The sequence below is a fragment of the Mangifera indica genome, chromosome 14, assembly GCF_011075055.1.
Source record: "Mangifera indica cultivar Alphonso chromosome 14, CATAS_Mindica_2.1, whole genome shotgun sequence".
NCBI lineage: Eukaryota > Viridiplantae > Streptophyta > Magnoliopsida > Sapindales > Anacardiaceae > Mangifera > Mangifera indica.
In genome coordinates this window covers 2,298,746-2,320,564 of record NC_058150.1, presented here as the reverse complement: position 1 = coordinate 2,320,564, position 21,819 = coordinate 2,298,746, and the positions used below count along the sequence as shown (strand labels likewise).

Sequence of the window (21,819 nt, the reverse complement as noted above, 5' to 3'; positions counted from 1 at the left end):
TATAACCTGGAAGAATATGTTCTCGAAGTTTTGAACCAAACACCCTTGTTATTTCATGGCCTATGTGCATTGTGTCCAAAGCGCTTTACAGTTGTCTGACTGTCGACTATGAACCTGTCACTTTTTGTCCTATTAACTTGACTCAGATTTTGCCATACTAATTAACTTCTTCAGGTGTGGTTTTGAGACCTGGTTTCATATACGGGTAAAGGAAGGTAGATGGTTTTGAGATCCCTCTGGATTTGATTGGGGAACCATTGGAGAGAATTCTTGCCGCAATAGAAAATTTTGCTAAACCCTTAAGTTCTCTTCCTGGATCTGATGTGCACTTGGCTCCACCAGTTTGTGTCGATGATGTAGCACTTGCAGTAATAAATGCAGTGACAGATGATGATGTCTTTGGCATTTTTACAATTGAACAAATTAAGGAAGCTGCATCAAATGTGAAAGTATAAATCCAGTAGGATTCACCTTTTCTATTCTGAAGTAGTTGCAATAAATTCAAGACAAGCCGGGGAACAATTGGTAACCGGTATTCAATCCCTTGTATTCAGACGGTTTCACTCTATTTCTACCGAGATACAATTGTTTCTATAAACTGTTTTGTGAGAATTATACCTATGTACATATTGTTAGCAAAATGCTCATTTGGATCCTCAATCAAAAGTTTAATAGTCTATACTATGATTAAGATCAATCAACTCATTACTAATGTCTGCCGCGTGGCACAATAGACTGTCCCTATGGCATTAGCTAGATTAATTGTTGTATTTGCATATGATTTCAGAAAACACATTCACTGTTCTGTTGCCTAAGGCTTTCAAAAGAGGAAAATATGCATAAAATCACCCAAAACTCAAGTTTCCAAAACAAGTATTGTATGGTTGGCAAAATTTGTGATAAAGCCATTTTGCCTGTGAATGCATCTAAGAAAAATGCTTACTTGTGCCGATTCGTTGCAATAGACTGCTCAGTGAGGTACCTGCCACAATTTAAGAAAAAGTTCCACATCATATGATAATATTTAAATTTTAAAGGACTATTAAAGTAGCAACTATTCATGTAGAAGTTCTATCACTAATGAGAAGCACATGATAACAATCTCACAGAGAAAAGAGTTAGTACTTTATATTATTAGTCAATTAGAGTGAAAGAAGCAATTGGAAGACTGGATTTCGGAGGGGTGGCAATGCCACATCTAGAAGTAGAATGAGATTCATTTGTTGATAAACAAGTCAAATGAAACTTCCCAAGTCATGATGTAATTCAACAAAATCTAATTGTTTACGCTAGAAGTAACAGAGACATAAAAATTAAGGGAAACGCAGACACTAACATGAACAAATTTACAATGGATAGGATTGCATGTGAGTATAAAAACCTATTTACAAATCTAACATATATAAGATCACGTTTATCAAATTCATGGGCATAAAACCTATACAAGCCCTCCGTCAACACTAGAGCTTGCAAGCCAGACACAGATATTAGCATAGATTCAAGTGTTACACATAATTCTATTGAGATGTGATAAAAGATCAAGCAAAAAGCAGATATGCATCATAAGAGATAAAGAGGCACAAAGTAATTACTTACTTGCCAGTGTAGAAACCTGCAGAATACCAAGCATTTAAGACAACAGTAAGATCTGTTTCAGAGTTATTAGTTTGAGCAACATCCCCTCCATTTTCTTTCTTCTTCTCTATCTCTGCAGTCCATGAGAACACAATAGACTATGCAATAAGAGACAAATGCACTAAACTACACCGAAATATTAAACAAGAGCAACAAATATTTAGCCCAAATCATAGTAAGACAATGGCGGAGAGATATTGAATGGAGAGGTGTATACATGTCAAATATAACTACAACTTACAACAGAGACAGAGCGAGAGAGCAAACAAGCGTACCTTCATCTGTCTTCAAGGAAGATAATGCTCTGTCTATAGCTCCCATTGCTGTATTGACAATGTCACTGTCAACTACAGTATGCGACTTTCCAGATCCTGTGGCTGCATTAGTATCAGTACAAATTCTACCATTGCAAGCACCACCCAGAGAACAAGCAGAACATGTTGTGAGAGAGGCCAGGCAACATTGAGATACATATGGGCAGCATGAACAAACAATGGCTGGATGAGATGTTTGAGTTGCAGGGAGTTGAATATCTTGAGAAGTAGAGCAAGTACCCCACTGTGCCCCGGAGCTGAAATTTTCACCCGAACAATGGTAATTCCAATTACCAAATTGATTCAAGCGTTGTAAAATCTGTTGCCTCTTCTCCTCGAGCTCATAATACTGACCGAGTAACTGATTGTAATCTTCCACACCTTGTGGATATGCATAGCCATTAATTGCATCTTGCATGACCACTCCATTTGACGAATCTCCATAAGGATTTTCTTCAATTGGAACAATATTTTTACCTGCTGTTATCTCTGTTTCAGTCTTTAATATGACATTGCTATCTTCTCCCTCCCTAAAGTATTCATGTAGTACAAAAAATAAGAACAAGAAATAAAAGACCTCTGCAATGGAGTGGAAAGACACAAACTATACTGGAAATAGAAATCATATAACAACTTCAAATTAATTATAGCATAAGAAAACTTATAAGTCCTGAATCTAGTTTGATCATTTCTCGTCACAAATTCATGAACAGTCGCTACTTAATCAAACAAAAAATAATACAAGGCGAACAACTGAGTATACTAGAATAAAAAATAATTGATATGGTTTAAATAACAATGCAATAGACGAACCTTATATCCGCATGGTCTTCAAGGTGAAGAGGAGCTTGGTTTTTGTTCTTGCTGTGCATTTTCTGAACAAAAGAGAAGACGAGTTTAGCTCTAAATTAAAATCATCACATAAAATGGAGAGAAACCGTGTAGAAATAGAGATAGAAGAGACCTTGTATTTGGAAACGGCATCGTCGAAGGCTTTGACGAGAGCAGAGTCATCCCACAGCTCACCTTCCTTCGCCATTTCTTCGATCACTATTTCCAAAACCCTCGTATAGAAACCCCTCGCTCGTTTTAAAGTAAGTTGGGGGCTATTTGCAAAAATGAATTTTTTTTTCACCTACGGGAAATTTACAAATAACTTTTTTGCTATTCCAAACATAACCGAATCTGAAATACGTTCTCTCACACACCCTAAGGTATAGTAAACAATTAGTCCCCCTGATTTTGAAAACTATCACGTTTCACCCAAAGTTAGTCTCTTTAACCTAATTTGAAAATTGACAAACAAAATACCAATTTTACCCTTAAAAAATCTTTTAAACCAACGAATTAGAATGAGGGCAACACCAATAAAGATTTCAATAAAAATTTATATACTCATTTCGAGGATACAAATAAATACATATTTAATATATATCATCAAATAATTTATAATTTTATATTAAAAATAAAATAATATTTAATTATATAATAATATATATCAAATATACACTTATTTATTTATGTAAATTTAGCACATACTACATTGTTATAAAGAGGTAGAGAGTGGTAATCTGGACTGAGTTTGCATTGACTAATACAGCATTGGTCTCTTAAGCTGTGAACCAACCAATCATGGGTTGGTTGGCATCATCATAGCTACATCCTTGCTATTTGCGGGTTGGCGTGTCAGTTAAGTTGCGATTTGACCAATCACATCTTGATTGATATTTGCTTGAACTTATTTCAACCAATTTCGCTATATCTTAGCTTTGGGTATAATCCAAACTAATTTAATCTCAAAAATCAGTTTGGTTTGGTTTGGTTTAACTTAATTCAAATTTATTTAACTTAAATTTTAACTGAATTTAAGTTAAAAAATTTGATTTATTTTTTAAATTGAACTAAACGTAAACTATAAGGTGTTTGATTTGATTTGATTTTAAATTCATATCTCCTATTAGTTGTAATATATAATTTGAATTTGTGATTTGATTCAATTTAAATCAATATTTAGCATATTCTTTAAATAAAATTATATTATTTTGTTAATAAACTATGAACTCTTGTCACAGATTCAAACAATCGATTTGAACAATGAATTCAAGCTAAACCGAGTCATGAATTCAAACCACTTATTTAAGTTATGAATTCGAGTCAAACTCGAATCATCTTTAATTTTGACTCAATAAACTTGAATCAAACTTGAGTTAGACTGTTTTTAATTTAAACTAAATTCGACCAAATGAATATTCAAACTCTGATTAGTTTGTATCAACCCAATGATATCAAAGTTGTGATCTTGTTATTTTTAAGTTATTATTATTATATTTTTTCTTTATCAAGAAACATGCCCTCAATCACTTCATATATGTTGTTGTCTATGCAAGCAAATATATTATACAAATTGAAACGGTAATTTATGATTAAGTGGTGTGATTAAATATTTTACTCTCACTTTAAAATTATGCAATCAAAAGTTATTACATCATGTTGTATGAATAAATTTATATAATTCATTTGTATATATATCATTACTCTTAGATTTATCCAACTCATCCAATTATTGCCACCAAGTAGTTATTAGACATGTTAAAATGGTTGGCCCGTGGCATGACTCTCGGGCCATGCAGTTTACATTAGGGTCTTGGATAAAACACACAGACTGACACACTATTACTTGTTAACAAATATAGGTCAAAGGACTTATTTCCACACAAAATATCCTATTTCATTAAGTTTTCATTCATTAATTATAAAAATTCTAAATACCTATCTATAAGAGATTAAATTTGTTAGTTTTAAATGTAAAATTGTTCTTTCATCTATAATATCAAAAATAAATTAAAATGTAATCTTTTTCTTCTCCCCCCTTAAAAAAAACCTTAAAAATTAAAAGTTTATCCCATAGGTCAAATTTAAAAAATGACATTTCCCCATAGAGTTTAGTTTTCAATTTCTGATGTCAAATCTGACGCTATCACCTGTGACGAAGATTCTCCGATGGTCTCTCTCCTTTCTTTAAAACACTGATCGAAAAAAATCTCGTTTGAGAAGATGAATAGTTTCGTCAAGAGATGAATCTGTCTCTCTAACTTTATTCGATGTCAATCGGGCGTCCAATTGAGAAGAGAGAGATCATTGGAGGGAAAAGAAGCATTGAGAGGGAGAGACCATCGATAATAGCATTAGAGATAATGTTAGAGTTTGAAAACTAAACCCTATAGAAAGAAATGTTTTTTTTTTTAATTTGGCCTATGAGAGAAATGATTAGTTTTTATGATATAAGGGGAAGAAGAAGTAAAATTTTAAGGGATTAGAATTTTATTAATTTTAACCACTTATAGATGGATAAATGAAATCTTCAAAGTTAAAGGGTGGAAACTTGGAATAAGAGAATACTTTGTGTGGGAAATAGTCCTTTGGCCAAAAATACGTTAAGAGTTTGCAAAAGTATGATCTAAGAGGCTTTGGGCTATGCTATAGATCCTTCAATTCGAATGGATCAGCTCAGCTCCCTAGCCCCGAACCAGCCCTCAAGATTGAATCCAGCCCATCTTCAAGGGTTATTTAGTATTTTCAACTGAAAAAAATAGCAGAGGGTAAAAAATATTCCAAAAATTGTCGTAACCCATGATAATTGATTACGTGGTACTCGTTCATATCGCATCCCGTTGGGCCCCCACCTTCTCAAAACTTTAAACATATCTTCACCTTCGTCTCTATCATGCTTTTCGTGTGTGTGTTCCGATTCGACATGTCAACTTTCGGACTTATCTTCTTCGTATTGGGCCCATATCTCTTTTATTTAATTCAATATTCCACGCAAATACCTTTTTAAAGGATCCACTTTTATAAGCATTTTAAAATTAAATTTTGATTTATTTTACAATACAAAAAATTATATAAAAATTTAATTTAATCGCTGTTATTAATTTTAACTTAAAAAATAATTTAATTGAAATATTATTATTTTATTATTTATTTAATTATATATTAAAAAAAAAATACATAATTTTATTATTTATTTAAATAGATAAAATAAATTCCGAATTTGAGTGCATTTTGTGTAAAAAAATAAAAAAAGAAAATATATATGTTTTAATTTTTTTACTTTTTATTATTGTATTACAAAAGTTGTATAAATAAATATTTTTAAGTTTTGACACACGTTGACTCTTTCCCGTGACGTAATTAGAATTTTAAAGCAAATTTAATTTAGTTAAGTAATATTAGTGTTATAATCGATCATCTAATCTGATGGTTAGATCATAAATTTAAACCAAATTTGATAATAACTCTAATCGATTGGTATAATTTAGACTTCAAATAATATCATTGATCAGATCGATCAATACGACAAAAATAATAAGTTTAAACAAAAATAAGTTAATAATTTTCCATATTCAAAGCCCAAAAGACGAAAATAGAGAAACAAATACGGGTATAAATGTAATTCCATCCAAATTGTTTTGGTAGGCATGAAAGAATGGAAACAATTTTTTTGGTAAGCATGAAAGAATGGAAACTATTTTTTGGTAAACAAGAATAAATGGAAACATTTTTTTTGGTAATTACCTCCTGTATATATCTTCACTCTGTCACAAAAGCATTTTAGCTGAAGGACCAATTGAATCTCTCGATACTGCAAGTCAACGTAATCAAACAATGCAGTGACAAATGAAAAATGACAAGGGCAGTAATATTATCGCAGCTTATTTCTTTATTGGGAGGGTATTGCTTTTTGCCCAAGCAAAATCGAGTGAGAGAAACCGCCTACCTAGTTGATAGAATTGATGCTGAATGGTATAAATAGCGTACACAGTGTTTCAAGTCAAGGGGCGTGTGTTTCACTTTCGCATTGTTTTCTTTGTTTATCTCTTCTAACGGCGTCGTTTTCACAACCCCCTTCCTTATTTGTTTGTTCCCCTTCTTTCGCAAATAGTTAGGGTATGCTATCTCCCTCTTCTTTCTTTTTTGCTTCTCTCTTTCTCTGAATCTGTTAAAATAGAAAAATTAAAAATTGAAATCTGAATTAGACGTAGAAAATTTTCTCTTATGAAAATAATCCTGCACCAAATACAAATCCTAACCGATGCTAGTATTATGTTTTCACAGGTATTTTCTTCTTGTTTCGTGTTTTTATTTTATTCTTGGAATTTTTTGTTCTTTATTCTTGAAGGATTTCCTGTTTTCATCATTTTGGAGTCGAGGAATTTAGGATTTAAATTTTATTTAATTTTTTGTTTTTTAATTTTTTTTTTCAAATAATGTTTCGAGCAAATAACTTGTTAGATCGGAGTTGATTTGTACTGATGCGAATTTTAGGGCTTGAATTTATGACGATCTTTCGTGATTTGGTGAAAATATAGTGATATAGGTCTAATTATGGACTTAATAAATTTTATTGATTTTTTTAACTGTTTGTTTTACCAAGATTATCTGGGATTTTGGCCTAGAGGTTTTTTAGAATTGATGTTCATAATTCGTTTATCTTTATGTGGTCGACTTCGATTAGGGTTATAGTTTCAAGGTTTATATAATTTTTCTGATTAAATTTTGTTTGATTGATGTTACGCTGGGAAGTTTGTTGCGATTTTTGTTATGATCTGTTTGTATGATGTAAAGCAAGGAAATTATTTGAATATGTGGTTTGAAATTTGCTTTAGTTAGTTATAAAAAAATATGAGTAGTTGACTTTGCTATTACTTACTGGTGCAAGCTATTTTGAATATAATCTTAATTTAGTTAGTTACTTTGTTTAATTAATTATAATCTTAATTTAGTCACAACATATGAATTAGGCTAAGATGAGTGGCTGTTTATGTTTTTTTTTTAACTGAGAATTTCATATTAATGGGATGTTGATATTTTTGTTTAGAGTTTTGAACAATAAAATTGTATTTTTCAATGAATTCCAATCCGGGAAATATAATTGAATTCGGGGCTTTGAATATGATTTTGTATACTGTTATATGGATGCTTTAGGAGCAGAGCTATTCAGGACTGTATATGAATAACGGAGTGGTTTTTCTTTTGTGAACTCAATATCCATTATAAAGATAGAAGAGGAACTTGTACATGATGAACACCAACTGTGATGCTAGGTATGTGGTATTCTTCTCTAAATATTCTTTCAATTGCTTGCATTATTATTTGAGATTGATGTTTCATACTATCATGACTTTCTTGAATGCTTATTTGTTTTAATTTGTGTTTATAATGCTCTGTTAAGATGTATGAGTTTATCTATTCAATATAAAGTATCCTGACTTGTTCTTATCGTGCAGGATTTGCCCATTTACTCCAATGGCACTGATTTTCTGAGACAGCTTGTAGGTTAGAGTAGGCTGGCTGTATATCCTTAATTTTGGACTTTGGAATTTAACCTTTTTGATAGGGATTGATCTATTAGGTAGAAATAGAAATGGATCCAAAGATCGCAAAGGTATCGGGTAGTAGTCGTAGAGTTGTGCTCGGCCTGAAGAGGAAGAGAGCATCTCCACATGCTGCAAATTTTACTGGAGCTATCCGAGCAGTTTTGCAGCGTTCACCCCATTACAAATCAACCCAAAAGCTTGGAAAGAGAAGGAAATTAGATGGATGCAAAAACAAAGTTTTCAGTGGGTGTCATTTTAAAAAACCCTTACTGCGTTATTACTCAAATTACAAGAAAAGTGGTATTCCACAACGTCTTATGTACTATGAGAATGGTGATTGGACTGATTTTCCTCAGGATCTTATTGCTTTTGTGAAGAAAGATTTTCAAGCGAAGAAGGGAGCTGTTGAGGTTGAGCAAGATGGTCATCTTTTTCTGCTTGATTTCCTGCATATGTTGCAACTGGATTTGAAAACAGGTACACAACAACCGATTGCTTGGATTGATGAAGCAGGTGCTTGTTTCTTTCCGGAAATTTACACCAATGATGATGAATTGTATGACTTTTGCCAAAATGAATGTGGCAAAGATCATGAATCAATGTTTAGAGATTCTTATGGGCCCCATGAAATAAAGCTGCAGCTTGAGATTGACATAGCTGGAGTGGAGCAGGCTAAGTTGAAGGAATGTAGCGGGGAGTCAAATGCTGTTGTTAAGCATCTCGAAATTGGACAAAAGTCATCTGGTAACCAGTATGTTGTGGAAGTTGAGGATAGTTGCAACCCGAAAACTGATGCAAAACTAGATGAAGCTATTGAGGAAAATCAGCATATGAAAACCAACTTAGTGACCCGAAACGAATTGGTTGATGAAAAGCTGGATTCTGATGCTGTACGGGAGTTTTTTTTAAAGGGTATGAGGCAGTTTGATGGTGTAGACATACTTGAAATACAGTGCTGTGCTAGTCCTATGATGTCAGCACGTTTTGAGCTTTTCCAGAAACAAGTTGAAATTACAAAGAAGTACCGTGGGGATCCAAATGTTCGATATGCATGGCTTGCTACATCGAAAGTAGCACTACCTATGATTATGGCGTATGGACTCGGGCTTTGTGGAGCATACACAACTGAGTCCACATATGGCATTGGTGTCCATCTTGCTGCTGCAAGCTATCCTGATACCAGGTTTGACTGTTACATTCCAATATCTCATTGCATTTATTCATGAACCTTTTGTATATTCCACACATCATTATGAGAATGATGAAATGTTGTGCCATGCAAGAAGCTTTTTTGATGGGAACCAAAGGAAAATACGACTTTTCATTGATAACAGTGCAAAATTGTTGGCATTTTCTTTTTTTTTTTCATTATCATTGACATGTATTTCTTTTCTCTTTGTACCTGGCTATTCCTTTGACTTTTCATTGATAACAGTGCAAATTACTGTGATGTTGACGAAAATGGGGTACAACACATGGTGTTTTGTCGTGTTATTATGGGAAATATGGAGCATTTATGCCCTGGAACTAAACGGTTTCATCCCAGTACAGAGGATTTTGATAGTGGAGTAGATGATCTTCAGAATCCAAGACATTTCGTAGTCTGGAATATGAATGTGCATACCCATGTTTATCCAGAGTTTGTTGTTAGTTTCAAGATTGCCTCCAATGGTGAAGGTGATAAATTTCTCCTTTACATTTCTCTTCTCCTTTTAATATGTTCTATCTTTTTTGGTCCCTGACTTAAAATTTCATACTTTTACATTATACGATGCCACCAATCAACATTGATCATGTCTGGATGGTACACAGCGAATAAGTTTTGATGGTTGGAAACCAACAAAGCGACCTCTCCAATCTGTGTCAATCTTGGATATCAAAGATTAAAAGTTGTTTTTAAGAATCATGCCGATTCATGATTTGTAAAGATATCTCGTCTTGGTTGGCCTTGTCTTCTGCAGATGCTGTATGAATATATTTGATTTAATTCTTGAAATAATTTTTAATACTTGAGCATTAGTACTTTATGTTGTCTCTATAGGGAATATGGTTGGAAGTGAAAATCAGCATACAATTTCTGCAGTCACTAAATTTTCACTAGGGCTTCAAAACCCCATGCAATTGGAATCCACTACAGTTGATTTTGTGAGTGTCTGGAACATGTTAACTGTATTATTTAATTTTATGATGGAACATGTTAACCTGCAATTGGTATGTTAGTTTGTATTAACAGTTGATTGTTTTTATATTCAAGAGAAATGCTAGTCCTCTGGTTTCAGAATTTGGGGGATCTCTGGGAAAAGCTCCTAGTACTAATTCAAATAGTCCAAGGGCTCCCAAATCCCCCTGGATGCCTTTTCCTATGTTATTTGCTGCCATCTCGAATAAAGTTTCTCCTAAAGACATGGAACTAATTACCAATCATTATGATCTGTTCAAGGTATGTTAAATATTGTCCTGTTTGTACTCTTGATATTCTGTCTTCATTGAAAATGGCTTATGCTTCTATTTTTCCCTCCTTTCACCTTTTTCTCTCTGTTTTGGACATTTAATTAGGCAAAGAAGATAAGCCGGGGTGATTTTGTTAAAAAGTTGCGAGTGATAGTTGGAGATGTTTTGTTGAGGTCTACAATACTTTCTCTTCAGTGTAAGGTAACCGCTACTATTGAATTGGCATGCAATACTGGTTCTGGCTTACCAGAATTCCTAATTTAATTATATGACAGCATTCAGGACTCTTCTGACTTAGAAAACTTATTAACTAAGCTGGCTGAATCACAAAAAATTCTAGTAAGGAAACCCTGCAGTTGCACAGACTGTGCTGGAAGCCATAATGATGCATAATTGCCAAGACATTAGGGTTTTTATCCATTGGTGTTAAGTATGAAGTATGATGAAGTTGAGGCTTAAATGAAGGCAATTATCAGTAAATTAAGACATTTGGATATTCAATCGATTAAGTCAACTCATGCCAAGGGTCTTGATTCTTGTTGTGATCTTAATAAATTGGCTTCGGTATCTTTGATTTTTCCCTTTAACGTAGATTGCGAGCATTATGATCTAGTATCTAACAATTGTCATAGCGTTGACTGTGTTTTGGATACATCTAGCACATTGTCTGATCTGTTAATTTAAATTTTGATGATTTTTTGCAGGTACCATTGAAGCGTGAAGTTGAAACGGTGAAGCAAAATGTCGAAGGATCACCTGAGCTTCAGTTAACGCTAGGACTGTCTGCCAGAGTCTGAGCAGCTGATCGAGGTCTCTCTGAAATCTCTTAGTAGATATGTGGAGAGGGGAGCAGACATGCTTAGTACATGTTTGTTAGAAATGTGTCGACATGAAGCTGTGTTCAAAGTACTGTGTCTGTTGGAGAATGTTGGCTCATTAGTTACTTTTCAGAAACTATTTGTTTTACTTTCTGTTTTTGTTCCTTTTTTAAGTTAGATTTAGTTCGAGGACTTGAACTGCCGTGTTGGAATCTAAGACTTCCGTTTATTTTGCTAGTCGAAATGCTACTGTTTTTGTTTTTGGCTATGCAGTTGTCATTTTCCACCTTGATTCAGAATTCTATATTGATGAGTTGAATGAATTTAATTAAAAGAAAATTAAAAGGTAGTGGTTGAGGCAAGTAGGTAATGGATGCTGACAGAGTAAACAGTATGGAGTGGACCATGTCGGTTTTCAGTTGATGAAATTCAACAATGCAATAGTTTCTAGCAATAATGGAACATTGACGGAGTCATTGCCGTCCTTGTCTGAGCTGGAATTTTTAGCATTATGATGGATGGGCTCTTAAAAAAGGGCACCCAACGAGACTTCCAAGTTCCAAAGTGGTGGACGTAGTGGGATATTGGGTTTGTTTTTTAAGCTTTGCTTGCTAGTGATCTTGCTGAGGAAATTGGACCTGTACTTAAAAGAAGACATGAATTTATCAAGGCGGCATCTCAGGGAAGTTTCCATTTGTTAAGCCTAAAATTAACTCCATTGAATGATCCTTGGAGCTGATGATTTTGGTGTTTTTTGTACATTCAGGTGGAGGATAGTCCTTCTGGCGACTTCTCTGCATATATATTGTCTAATTTTATATTTCAGGTGCTGCTTGCTTCTCTCAATAATGCTACCAGAAATTGTTGGTGAGACAATGGAACCTGAGAGGTTATATGATCTCTTCTTATCGTTACAGGTAAACATATATCTAATTTTGTAAAAAATCTTCCTATTTTTTAAGCTAATTGCCTTTCTTTTATGTACAATATCATTAAAAGATCAAACGTTTTACTCACTACAGAGCAATGGAGGTGTATCGCCTGGAAGCCAGCCATAGCCCAGCATTGGCTATCGAGGACAGTTCTAATGCTCTCAGGCATATCAGGAGAGTGGTGAAATTTCCTTAATCAACAATCAACTTCCTAATAGCTATGGGCAGAAGATGATGCAAGGAAGTTTAGGCATTTCTGATATTCTTCATCCTAAACAAGTAAGTCTACAACTACTGTAAGTTGTGTTTGCATCTGGCACTACTTTTTTCATGCTCTAGAAACCATGAATTAAATATGACTGCATCTGCAGGGCAACCCATTTACTCCATGTAATTCTGCTGTCTGTGACTCTATCCAGAACAAAACATTTTGCAGTTTGTGAGACAAGAAAAGGATTGATGTGAGACAGAAAGTTCCCATTTTCTGAAGTGTGAAACAGTTCAAGCGTCTCCAAAAGACAAACCATTTTTGCAGAGCCCATCAATAAAAATATTGTAACTAAATCTGATGGAACATTGCTATGTTGCATTGCACAAAATAATTCCGTGCACCCTGAAGGGTGGTTCGAGTGATAAATCACTTGGGATCCTTAAGTGGAAGGATTGGGTTTGAGACTTAGCGGCCGCCATATAAAAAAAATTAGACCCTTGACTTTATCTGACTGAAGATGACCTAGCAAGCTTGAGCAAGGTGTCAGAATTTCCTTCATTGTTGTAGTAGTGAGTGTATTAACACGAACCCTTTACTGAAGAAGTCAAATTGATGAAGTTATTGTTGAAGATACTTTCTTCGGCTGCAATCCCAGATTTCCTTTCACTTAAGGGGCTCAAATAAAAAAAGCCCACACAGAAATATAACAATGAAGCCCATTTGGTCATGCGGCTAGGCTCATTCATTAACCAAGTGATTTTATATATCAATAAAATAATATTGTATTTAAATTAAAAACTACAAATTCTACTAATATCAAATGTGGAAGGCCAATAGCATAACTCCAAAAAATTGCTATAATTTCTGAATTCAGATATACATATTAAATAAAATTAAAAAAGAAAGAAAATTTTGCAAGTTTTTTGTGGGGCAAAGTGTTCCTATTAAGTGGGAGCCTACATCTTTGCTTTAGCTTGACCAGATGAGGTATAAAAAAGAAGCACCATATTCCACTGTGATTGGATTGTGTTGTGTGTCAAAAAGATAGTAGGACCCCAGTATGAACAAACCCTACAATCATTTCCATCTTTATTTCCAGAGAATAAATTTGTGGGAATGAAGAAAAAAGAGACACATGAAAATGTAGAATGAGAAAGGAACAAACAAAAGCAAATAAAAAAAAAAATTATAAATATAATAATAAGAGTAATATTATGCATACCGATTTTGAGTATACAAAATCACCCAATCACACAACACATTTATATGTGTCATCACATGATTGAGTGTTATTTTATATTTAATTTAAAATTACTTAATCATATGATGATATATTTAAGTATGTATATAATAATATACTTAAAGTGAGTACGTATAGTTTTATTGTAATAATAATAATAGGAAGGTATATATTGTTAATGGGTTCTTGTCAAAATCTTAGAACTTTGTTTCCATCACCACTAGTGTTTAGATTTGTAGGGCAACTTAATTCTCTAAGCTCTGCTCTTAGTCGTTGGAAGAGATTCAAAATGTTTCCACTTTTTGTATAAAAATATTTGTAAATAGGATCCTATACCTCTAAACCCTACTATTCAATTTAGAGAAAAAGAAACCCTTTCTACTTTAAGTCATGTTATGAAGGTTTGATTTTGATTCGGGGGATAAGATAATTCTTCTTTATGAATGTGGTCAAGTTCCTTAAGCATATTGTGTTTCATATAAGGAAAAAGCTAAACGATTTCCTTTTCCCATTAAGGTTTTCAAAAGCCATCTTCTCTTATTTCCCGAATATTTGCTATGTTGATCTTCCACTAATTAAAATCTTCCTTCCCACAAAATTTACAAGAAGAAATGAGATGTTAGAAAATTTTCTAATTTGAGCTGACATTAATTATGATTTTAGTTTAATAAAACTGAATAATTGAATAATCCAATAACAATTTACAAATAAGTTTAAGTGATAAATAAAGATAAGTCAAGTATACTTAAATATTATATTTAGGTGAACATCATTAGTATGGATCTTAAAATTTATTAGACATTTGATAGATGGTTCATTATCAATTGGGTCTCTCTCTGAAACTCATACAAAGTTGTTATTTAGAACTATACCCATTAACTGTTATCATTTAGTGGGTTTCAATGGCAAAATACCAGTCACTTTAATGCGAATAATCAAGACAAATTTACAGATTCAAATTTTCATAGTGCATGATGATTCAAGTATTTTTATAACCTTAAAGTTTTAATTTAGTATTTTTATACTCTATGTATAGATCCTAAGAATTATGATTGTATGATTTTATGCTTGTTCTATGTAAATGAAATCTTACATGAGACACTAAGGTAATAATTAAAATAGACAGAAACTAATGATTAAGCAGTGATAAATTTGGTATTATATATTAATAAGTAGAATCGGGTTCAAGACAATGTTTAATCTATTCAAACTTATAATAAGTGTTCAAATATTGAGCAAAATATATAGATCCCAATACTAATTGATCTAGTTTCTATAAGTGTTACATGCAAAAATATTCCCTCTCTCTATATATGATAAGATTTCTTTTGCATAAAGAGAATGAAAGCTGGATTACATAATAATATTAATTATCTATATTTATATAGATTAATGAAGGGTGAATTCTTCTTTAATGGTCAGTGTATTTTGTAGGAAAATTTGACCACAAGATCATATATATGCTTGCCTGCGTGCATTAGAGATTCCATTAGAAATAAAATCAAGAACTGATGTTATGTCCTTCAATTTTGAACGACTAAAACAATTTGCTTGCAAGGTGGCATCCAGAGAGATACAAAATTATGTGTGCATACTTTTGAATACATAATTAGATATACAGATAATGTGTTATTATAAATTCGATATTAATTACATGTTCACTGCAGATTTTGCATATGGGTTGAAACATTAAGGATCAATGAAGAATCAGTGGCTGTCAATCGACTCAAAGAATATTTCTATTTGGTCGAAGGAACTTTTTTGCGAAATATACCTTTCCATATCTAATATAAAAGGTAATTCTTTACCCAGTAACTTGTAAAAATGTAAAAAGAAATTAATTAAATTAATAATTATTAAAATTAAAAAATAGTGCTTTTATGAAAGAAAACAAAAAAAAAAAACATCTAACACCATTCAATGAGATGTAACCTAATCTACTAATAAGGATAATAGTGCCTCTTTCAAAACCTTCTTGATCTAATCAAAATTTCTTAAAACAAGAGGGATGAAAATGTTCTATTCCCAATATTTTTAACAGCTTCGACTAGGGCAAACTGTTTGGAGTTAGAGAAATCACCATCAAAGTAATTCTCAGTCAATTTTTCCAGTCTTTCACAGTTGAATTATGCTGTCTCCATCACAAAATTTACTGCTCAACAGCTTATATAAACCCTAGCAGTTTTGATTATCATTTTTTCACCACAATTTTTGTGATTTTACTGAAATGGCGACGTGAAAGAGAAACATGCAACCCCATTTTCCTCTTTCATTGACAAAACAATAATTTTCGCTGAATAGTGACAATACATGTCGGTACATACTATTTTCCTCCTCAATGATTAACTAAAACTATTGTTTGCCAAGTCAAATTGATCCTCCATCATAATCAATTCATCACATTCCATCAGTTAATCATTCAATAAAATCATATATTATATATATAATATATGGTCTTAAAGCTTCAATGACAAGTCAATTTTAGCGGAAAACCCCTGTGCTTAGTTCGAATTGATTGGTGTTATCTGAATGAGAAGGAAATTTCTGTGGGAATTTAGGTTGAAATTTGAATGGTATTACACCAGTGTTCCCACAACCATTGATAGGTGGACCATCTTTAAGCTGTTTTATTATACAGATCTTGAGACACCTTCATATTTAAGATTTTCTTTCATGCACATCAACTCATCAATAATGAAAATAAGAGTTCAAATCTTTTCCAACAATATTTTAAAATTAAACTTTTAACTTATTTGACGTAGTAGTTATATGATTGATCAATTGACTCAAGGTATCATTGGTTTTTAGTGGATGGTTTAATTCTAAAGAGACAATTCAATTCAAATAAAATTTTCCATGTTACCAAAAAAACAAAAATGAAATAATCAACCAATCAATCACCTAATGTTATTTTGATCAAATGGTTGGAATAATAGATTTATGAACCTTTTAGATTTTATCTTTAATGGGGTTTAATCAAGCTTTAATTCAGTCAAAACTAGAGCCCAGAAAAATTAAATCGCCCTCTTTATATAAAGGACAAAAAAGGAGAAACCATGGGATTAGATCTTGTAGAGAGCAATAATTATATAATAATAAGGTATTAATGTAAGATTCCTTCTTGACCTCTGTGATTAAAACTATTTTTTCCTTGTACTGCCAAAAATAGATGTTTCTATGCTGATTAAAAAATTAGGGTTTTCAAACATAAACGTGAATGCTTGAAATTAAAACCCTAATTCTTGTTACCGAGGAGATGTTGACATTGATCCCATTACTTAATTATAATAATCCCCGCATTAATAATATATGATGAAGTTCATAGCTACAGAAAACAAAATGTCAGTCTTCTATTTCTGTTCTGCCTGGGTAGCTGCAACAAGATTAATTTACAAATTTATAAATAAATTATAATTATTTTCATGTTTTCGTACATTGCTTCCAATGCTGTCGGGAACCCTAGGAGGGCGAAATGATAATAAATTAATTAATTTATCAGAGAATTTATTATTTGCATTGTAACACCAAATAATCAATTAAAATTCTACGAATTATGACCTATTATCTTGCACTGACATTACCCATTTGTTTTAAAAAAATATTTATTTGACTAGTAAAGTCAAATAATTCATATAAATCCTTACGATTGAATGACAGCAGGGTGAGTTTTTCTATAATAATTATTATTATTTTTAAAATTTCACCCATAAATGTGGAGGGTTCCAAGGAGGTAATAAGATCAAATGTCGTTTTACATGGAAATCCCCATGGCATCTTGTTGATCTCAAGGTAGGGTTTTCAGTTTTGTGTAATTTATCTAAATCCAGATTAAAAATATTATAGTTCAATTCTTTAAGCATTATTTACTCTTTATGCTCCCTTTGGTCTTTTCCTGTTTTTGATAAAGGGGAGAAGAACCTAATCTTTCAGTTTAATTAAATGAAGATTGTAATTAATATAGGGCACTGCCCAAAAAATTTACAATCATGTAGATCAAGATTTAAAGCTGAGGTTAACTAAAAGATTACTAAGTGACAATTGGAAAACCCGAAAAATTTATTAGAATCAAACTACTAGTTTACAAATGATTATACACAAATTTGATTGCTGATGTGACAATTCTTGTGAAATACAATCATGGTCGTTCAATTCAATTAACAAGAGACACAAGGATAATAAAATTTGATTATTGAATCGATTAATGCATCAGAAAATCCTTAGTTTTACTTTGTGTATTTGAAGAAGAAGAAGAGATAAGACGAAGAAAATGTTTTCACGTTTTTTAACAAAGAGATAATCCAAAATGATTCTATTTAAACATTTTTAACATCCTTTTTCAAGATAATATAAAAGAATTATTTTGTATAAAAAATGTCAGTTATAAAATTTGCTTTGAAAAGAAAAAACCCTCTAGAATAATATCTGGTCTTCCCTTGGTCTGAGTCACGTATCTTCCCTTAATTAACACGTTTCATTATTGAAATGACGTTCTCCTTTAAATTAACCTTTTATCTTTTCTTAAATTGAGTCTCACATCCTTCTTTAATGAATACTTTTATACTTTTTGAACTAATTTCCTTCCTCAAATTAACATCTTATCCTCCCGTAGAATAACTCTCACATCCTTAATTAACACATTCTAGACTTTGTTTTGTCAACATAAGATATTCCAACTTTATAGCAAAATAATGTTGTTTTTGAATGATATGTAGAAACACTAGTTTTACCCTGTGCTACATACTCATCAAACAAATACGTAACTTTTTTATAAAAGAAAAATATTAACTTTTTCTCAGGTAATGAAACCTTCAAATGGAAAAAATTTAGTGAAGATATCTACTATTTGAAAATTAGTTACCACATATTGAACTATTAGAGAATTTTCAACTAGTTGCTCTCGGATAAATTGCATATCTATCTCAATATGTTTTTCCTGATGTGAAATATAAAATTTGATACTAATAACCTTACACTCTAATTATCATACCACACTACAAATAAATTTCTATGTCATGTTATTTTTGTAGCTACTAAACTCATTATAATAAATTTCATAAAAGGTGGTGAGAATTTTTGTCTCGAAAAATCAAAAATTTATCTTTAAAAGTAAAAAATTCATCCTTAAAATTCAATTTTTTTTGTCTCTAAATTGAATATTTATTGTAGTGACTTAAGACTCTGTATTCAAATTCAATAGAAGAAAGTGCTACAACTCAATATTTTCTAGAGCTCCATTAAATCAAAATTTGTTTAAAATATACACAACAAACAATAATAGACCCTTTATCCCCTATTTCACCTACCATATGTACATCAATATATGCTTCTAATTGCAAAAATGTAGAGGGTTTAAACAATAGCCCATAAAATAAAGTTCCTCTAATATACCATAACACCTTTTTACAAGCTTGCCAATGTAGTTGAGCGGGAGCTTTTAAGTATTGACTGAGTTTGTTAACCACAAAAGTTAAATTAGGTTTGGTTTGATCAAAGTGAGATATTGAAGAGCACCTATAATACTTTTATAGAGAGTTAGGTTATCCAATAATGGGTGTAGAGCAATGTTGACTTCTTGCATTTGTGTTCTTTCAAGTATATTTGAGACACATTCTGAACTAATATAAATGCAACAACCATAGACCAATGAACTTCAAGTCCTAAAAGGCAATTCAATTTACCTAAATCCTTCAAGGAAAATTGTGTATTTAACTTAGAAACCATATTTTGAACATAAGTTGTATAATTTCTGGTAAGAAGTATATCATCATCAACATACACTAGTGCATACACAAACACAGTAACCTAATTTGTTGTCAAGACAAATAAATTGGTATCTACTATGATGAATTAGTAAAACTTTTGTCTAACAGAGTTCTCTTAAGCTTCTTATACATGTGTTGGTTTGGTAGGATCTATTATTCTTTGGGGTTGAACTATGTGTACATTTTCTTTTAACTCCTTATTTAGAAATGCATTATTCACATCAATTTGGTGAATTTGCTAGTAAAAATAGACCATTTGATATATTTTTATTGGCAATTTATATTATATTTGCATAGCCATGTTTTTCACAGTTTTTTTTTTTTTTAATATAATAGGTATTATTGGTCTATTTTTATAAGATGAATATGTTGTCAATCACATCAGTTTGATTATTGTATACCCAATCACATGATATGCTTATTTATATACTTAAAAATATATGTACGTAATTTTATTGAAAACTATAATTATCCCTTGGCTCTTATAAGTTAGCCGGGGTATATTATTTATATAATAGTGTTATATACAAGTATGATGTGTTTGTCAAATACACGTAGCTAATACCAGATATACATTGGTTAAACTATATACTATTGCATAACTCCGACAATTTGACTGTCTATTAAGAATGAAAGAGAGTGGGGGCCTGGAGGTGATGAGTTAATCCAAAAAGAAAGGCAAAGAATATGGGTGAGCAAATAAAAAGGAGGAGGAGATACCAAAACCAAAGGCTAGCAAAAAAATACATAGCAATGGTTATCGCTTATCGATGCTTGTAGCTATACGTGGTTTAATAAAGTCAGTTTCAAAAGCTTTCCATCATTCATCTTTCTATATAAATTGATTCTTCAGTTTTCACAAAAGGGACAATTATAATACCTTTTCCTTCTCCCAACTTGTACACTTAAAATCCATGATAAACCATTACTATTTTTACGAAAATATTTTATTTTTGGAATAATTCCAAGTGGACAACTTAGAACCTGTTCAATATAGAATTTAAATAAACCAATTAGAATTTTTTTTTTAAAAAGTATAGGAAAGGAGAAAATTAAAGGCTTAGGCTGTGAAGAACCCTACTAATAAGATAAAGTTCAAAGAGACATAAAATCAACTTTCCTTGTATCAATAAGGTGCTAGGTCACTTTATGATCTAGTTGGGTGATTAATTGAACAACCAAAATTGATTTACCCATAAATGATATTCAAGTTAAGAGGACCATACATGAACTCTGCCTCACTCTATAAGCCAATCACCAAACTACTCATGCACTGTCTTTCAATTCACATTAGGAAGATGAGACATTGAAGATTAGTAAAACTAGTGAAATATTAAAAATTTTAAATAGAAATTTAGATTTGAGTTTTTATCATATTTATAAAATCTTGTAAAAATTATTTACCATAAAAAAACTCACACTAGGAAGATTGATCCAACTTTTATCATTCAGAATTATTTAAAAGAATCATACACTTTCCACAAGCCTAGCTAGTACTCGAGGGGAGCAAAAATTATTGCATCCTCTACTTTGAATATGGTTTCAGTTTGTCAGAGAAGCTTATTAATTGTACAACGAGAGAAAGAAGAAGATAAAATTATCAAAGTCGGCATGAGATCATGAGAATATTTACAGATGAAATTTCTAAAGATTATAGGAAATCTAAGACTTATTCTAACTTATTAGTACAAAAGATTCATTTAACCAAGTTGACAAGCACTGAGAATAATTTTTTTGAAATCTTATTCTTTGATATTTTAATTAAAATTTATATGAATTGCTTGTAGACCCGAGGCTAACAAATTGAATATATGTTTAGATCAATTGCATACAAAGTACCTTGATCTTTCCTTCACCATAATCATGGAGCTAATTATCTTAATTAAGCCCTGAATCTAGTTCATAGAACAATGAAAAATCAAGTTTTTTTAGGTCAAATTCCGTTGAGAAAAGTACAAGTAATCCAAAAAACTTAGAATATATAACTTAATCTTGTGTTAAGTACAAACCACTACAACACGGAAAGCTAATGGTGCTATTTTGTCTCATTAAGTAGAAAATTAAAACAGTGAGTTTCAT

The 21,819-nt window shown here is 31.8% G+C and overlaps 2 protein-coding genes across 7 annotated transcripts; one reads left to right on the top strand and one right to left on the bottom strand.

The window, feature by feature from the left end:
• Window positions 1-24: 24 nt before the first annotated feature.
• On the bottom strand, window positions 25-3,106 carry LOC123196450. Its single transcript, XM_044610491.1, has 6 exons — window positions 2,914-3,106; window positions 2,763-2,824; window positions 1,911-2,479; window positions 1,597-1,708; window positions 944-982; window positions 25-432 (listed from the first exon to the last, which is right to left on the bottom strand). Exons 1-6 carry the CDS (start codon window positions 2,986-2,988, stop codon window positions 300-302), a joined length of 990 nt encoding a protein of 329 aa, XP_044466426.1. The 5' UTR covers window positions 2,989-3,106; the 3' UTR covers window positions 25-299.
• A 3,641-nt stretch (window positions 3,107-6,747) lies between these two features.
• On the top strand, window positions 6,748-11,863 carry LOC123196259 (inactive poly [ADP-ribose] polymerase RCD1-like). 6 transcript variants are annotated; one of them, XM_044610213.1, is made up of 8 exons: window positions 6,748-6,896; window positions 7,935-8,053; window positions 8,237-9,509; window positions 9,762-10,003; window positions 10,347-10,471; window positions 10,581-10,766; window positions 10,883-10,978; window positions 11,482-11,863. In XM_044610213.1, exons 3-8 carry the CDS (start codon window positions 8,374-8,376, stop codon window positions 11,572-11,574), a joined length of 1,878 nt encoding a protein of 625 aa, XP_044466148.1. In that variant the 5' UTR covers window positions 6,748-6,896; window positions 7,935-8,053; window positions 8,237-8,373; the 3' UTR covers window positions 11,575-11,863. The 6 variants fall into 6 exon arrangements, with proteins under 6 accessions (XP_044466148.1, XP_044466150.1, XP_044466151.1 ...); XM_044610216.1 differs by lacking the exon at window positions 6,748-6,896 and adding an exon at window positions 6,903-7,064 and having other exon boundaries at window positions 10,368-10,471; XM_044610217.1 differs by lacking the exon at window positions 6,748-6,896 and adding an exon at window positions 6,903-7,064 and having other exon boundaries at window positions 10,883-10,973.
• Window positions 11,864-21,819: the final 9,956 nt, after the last annotated feature.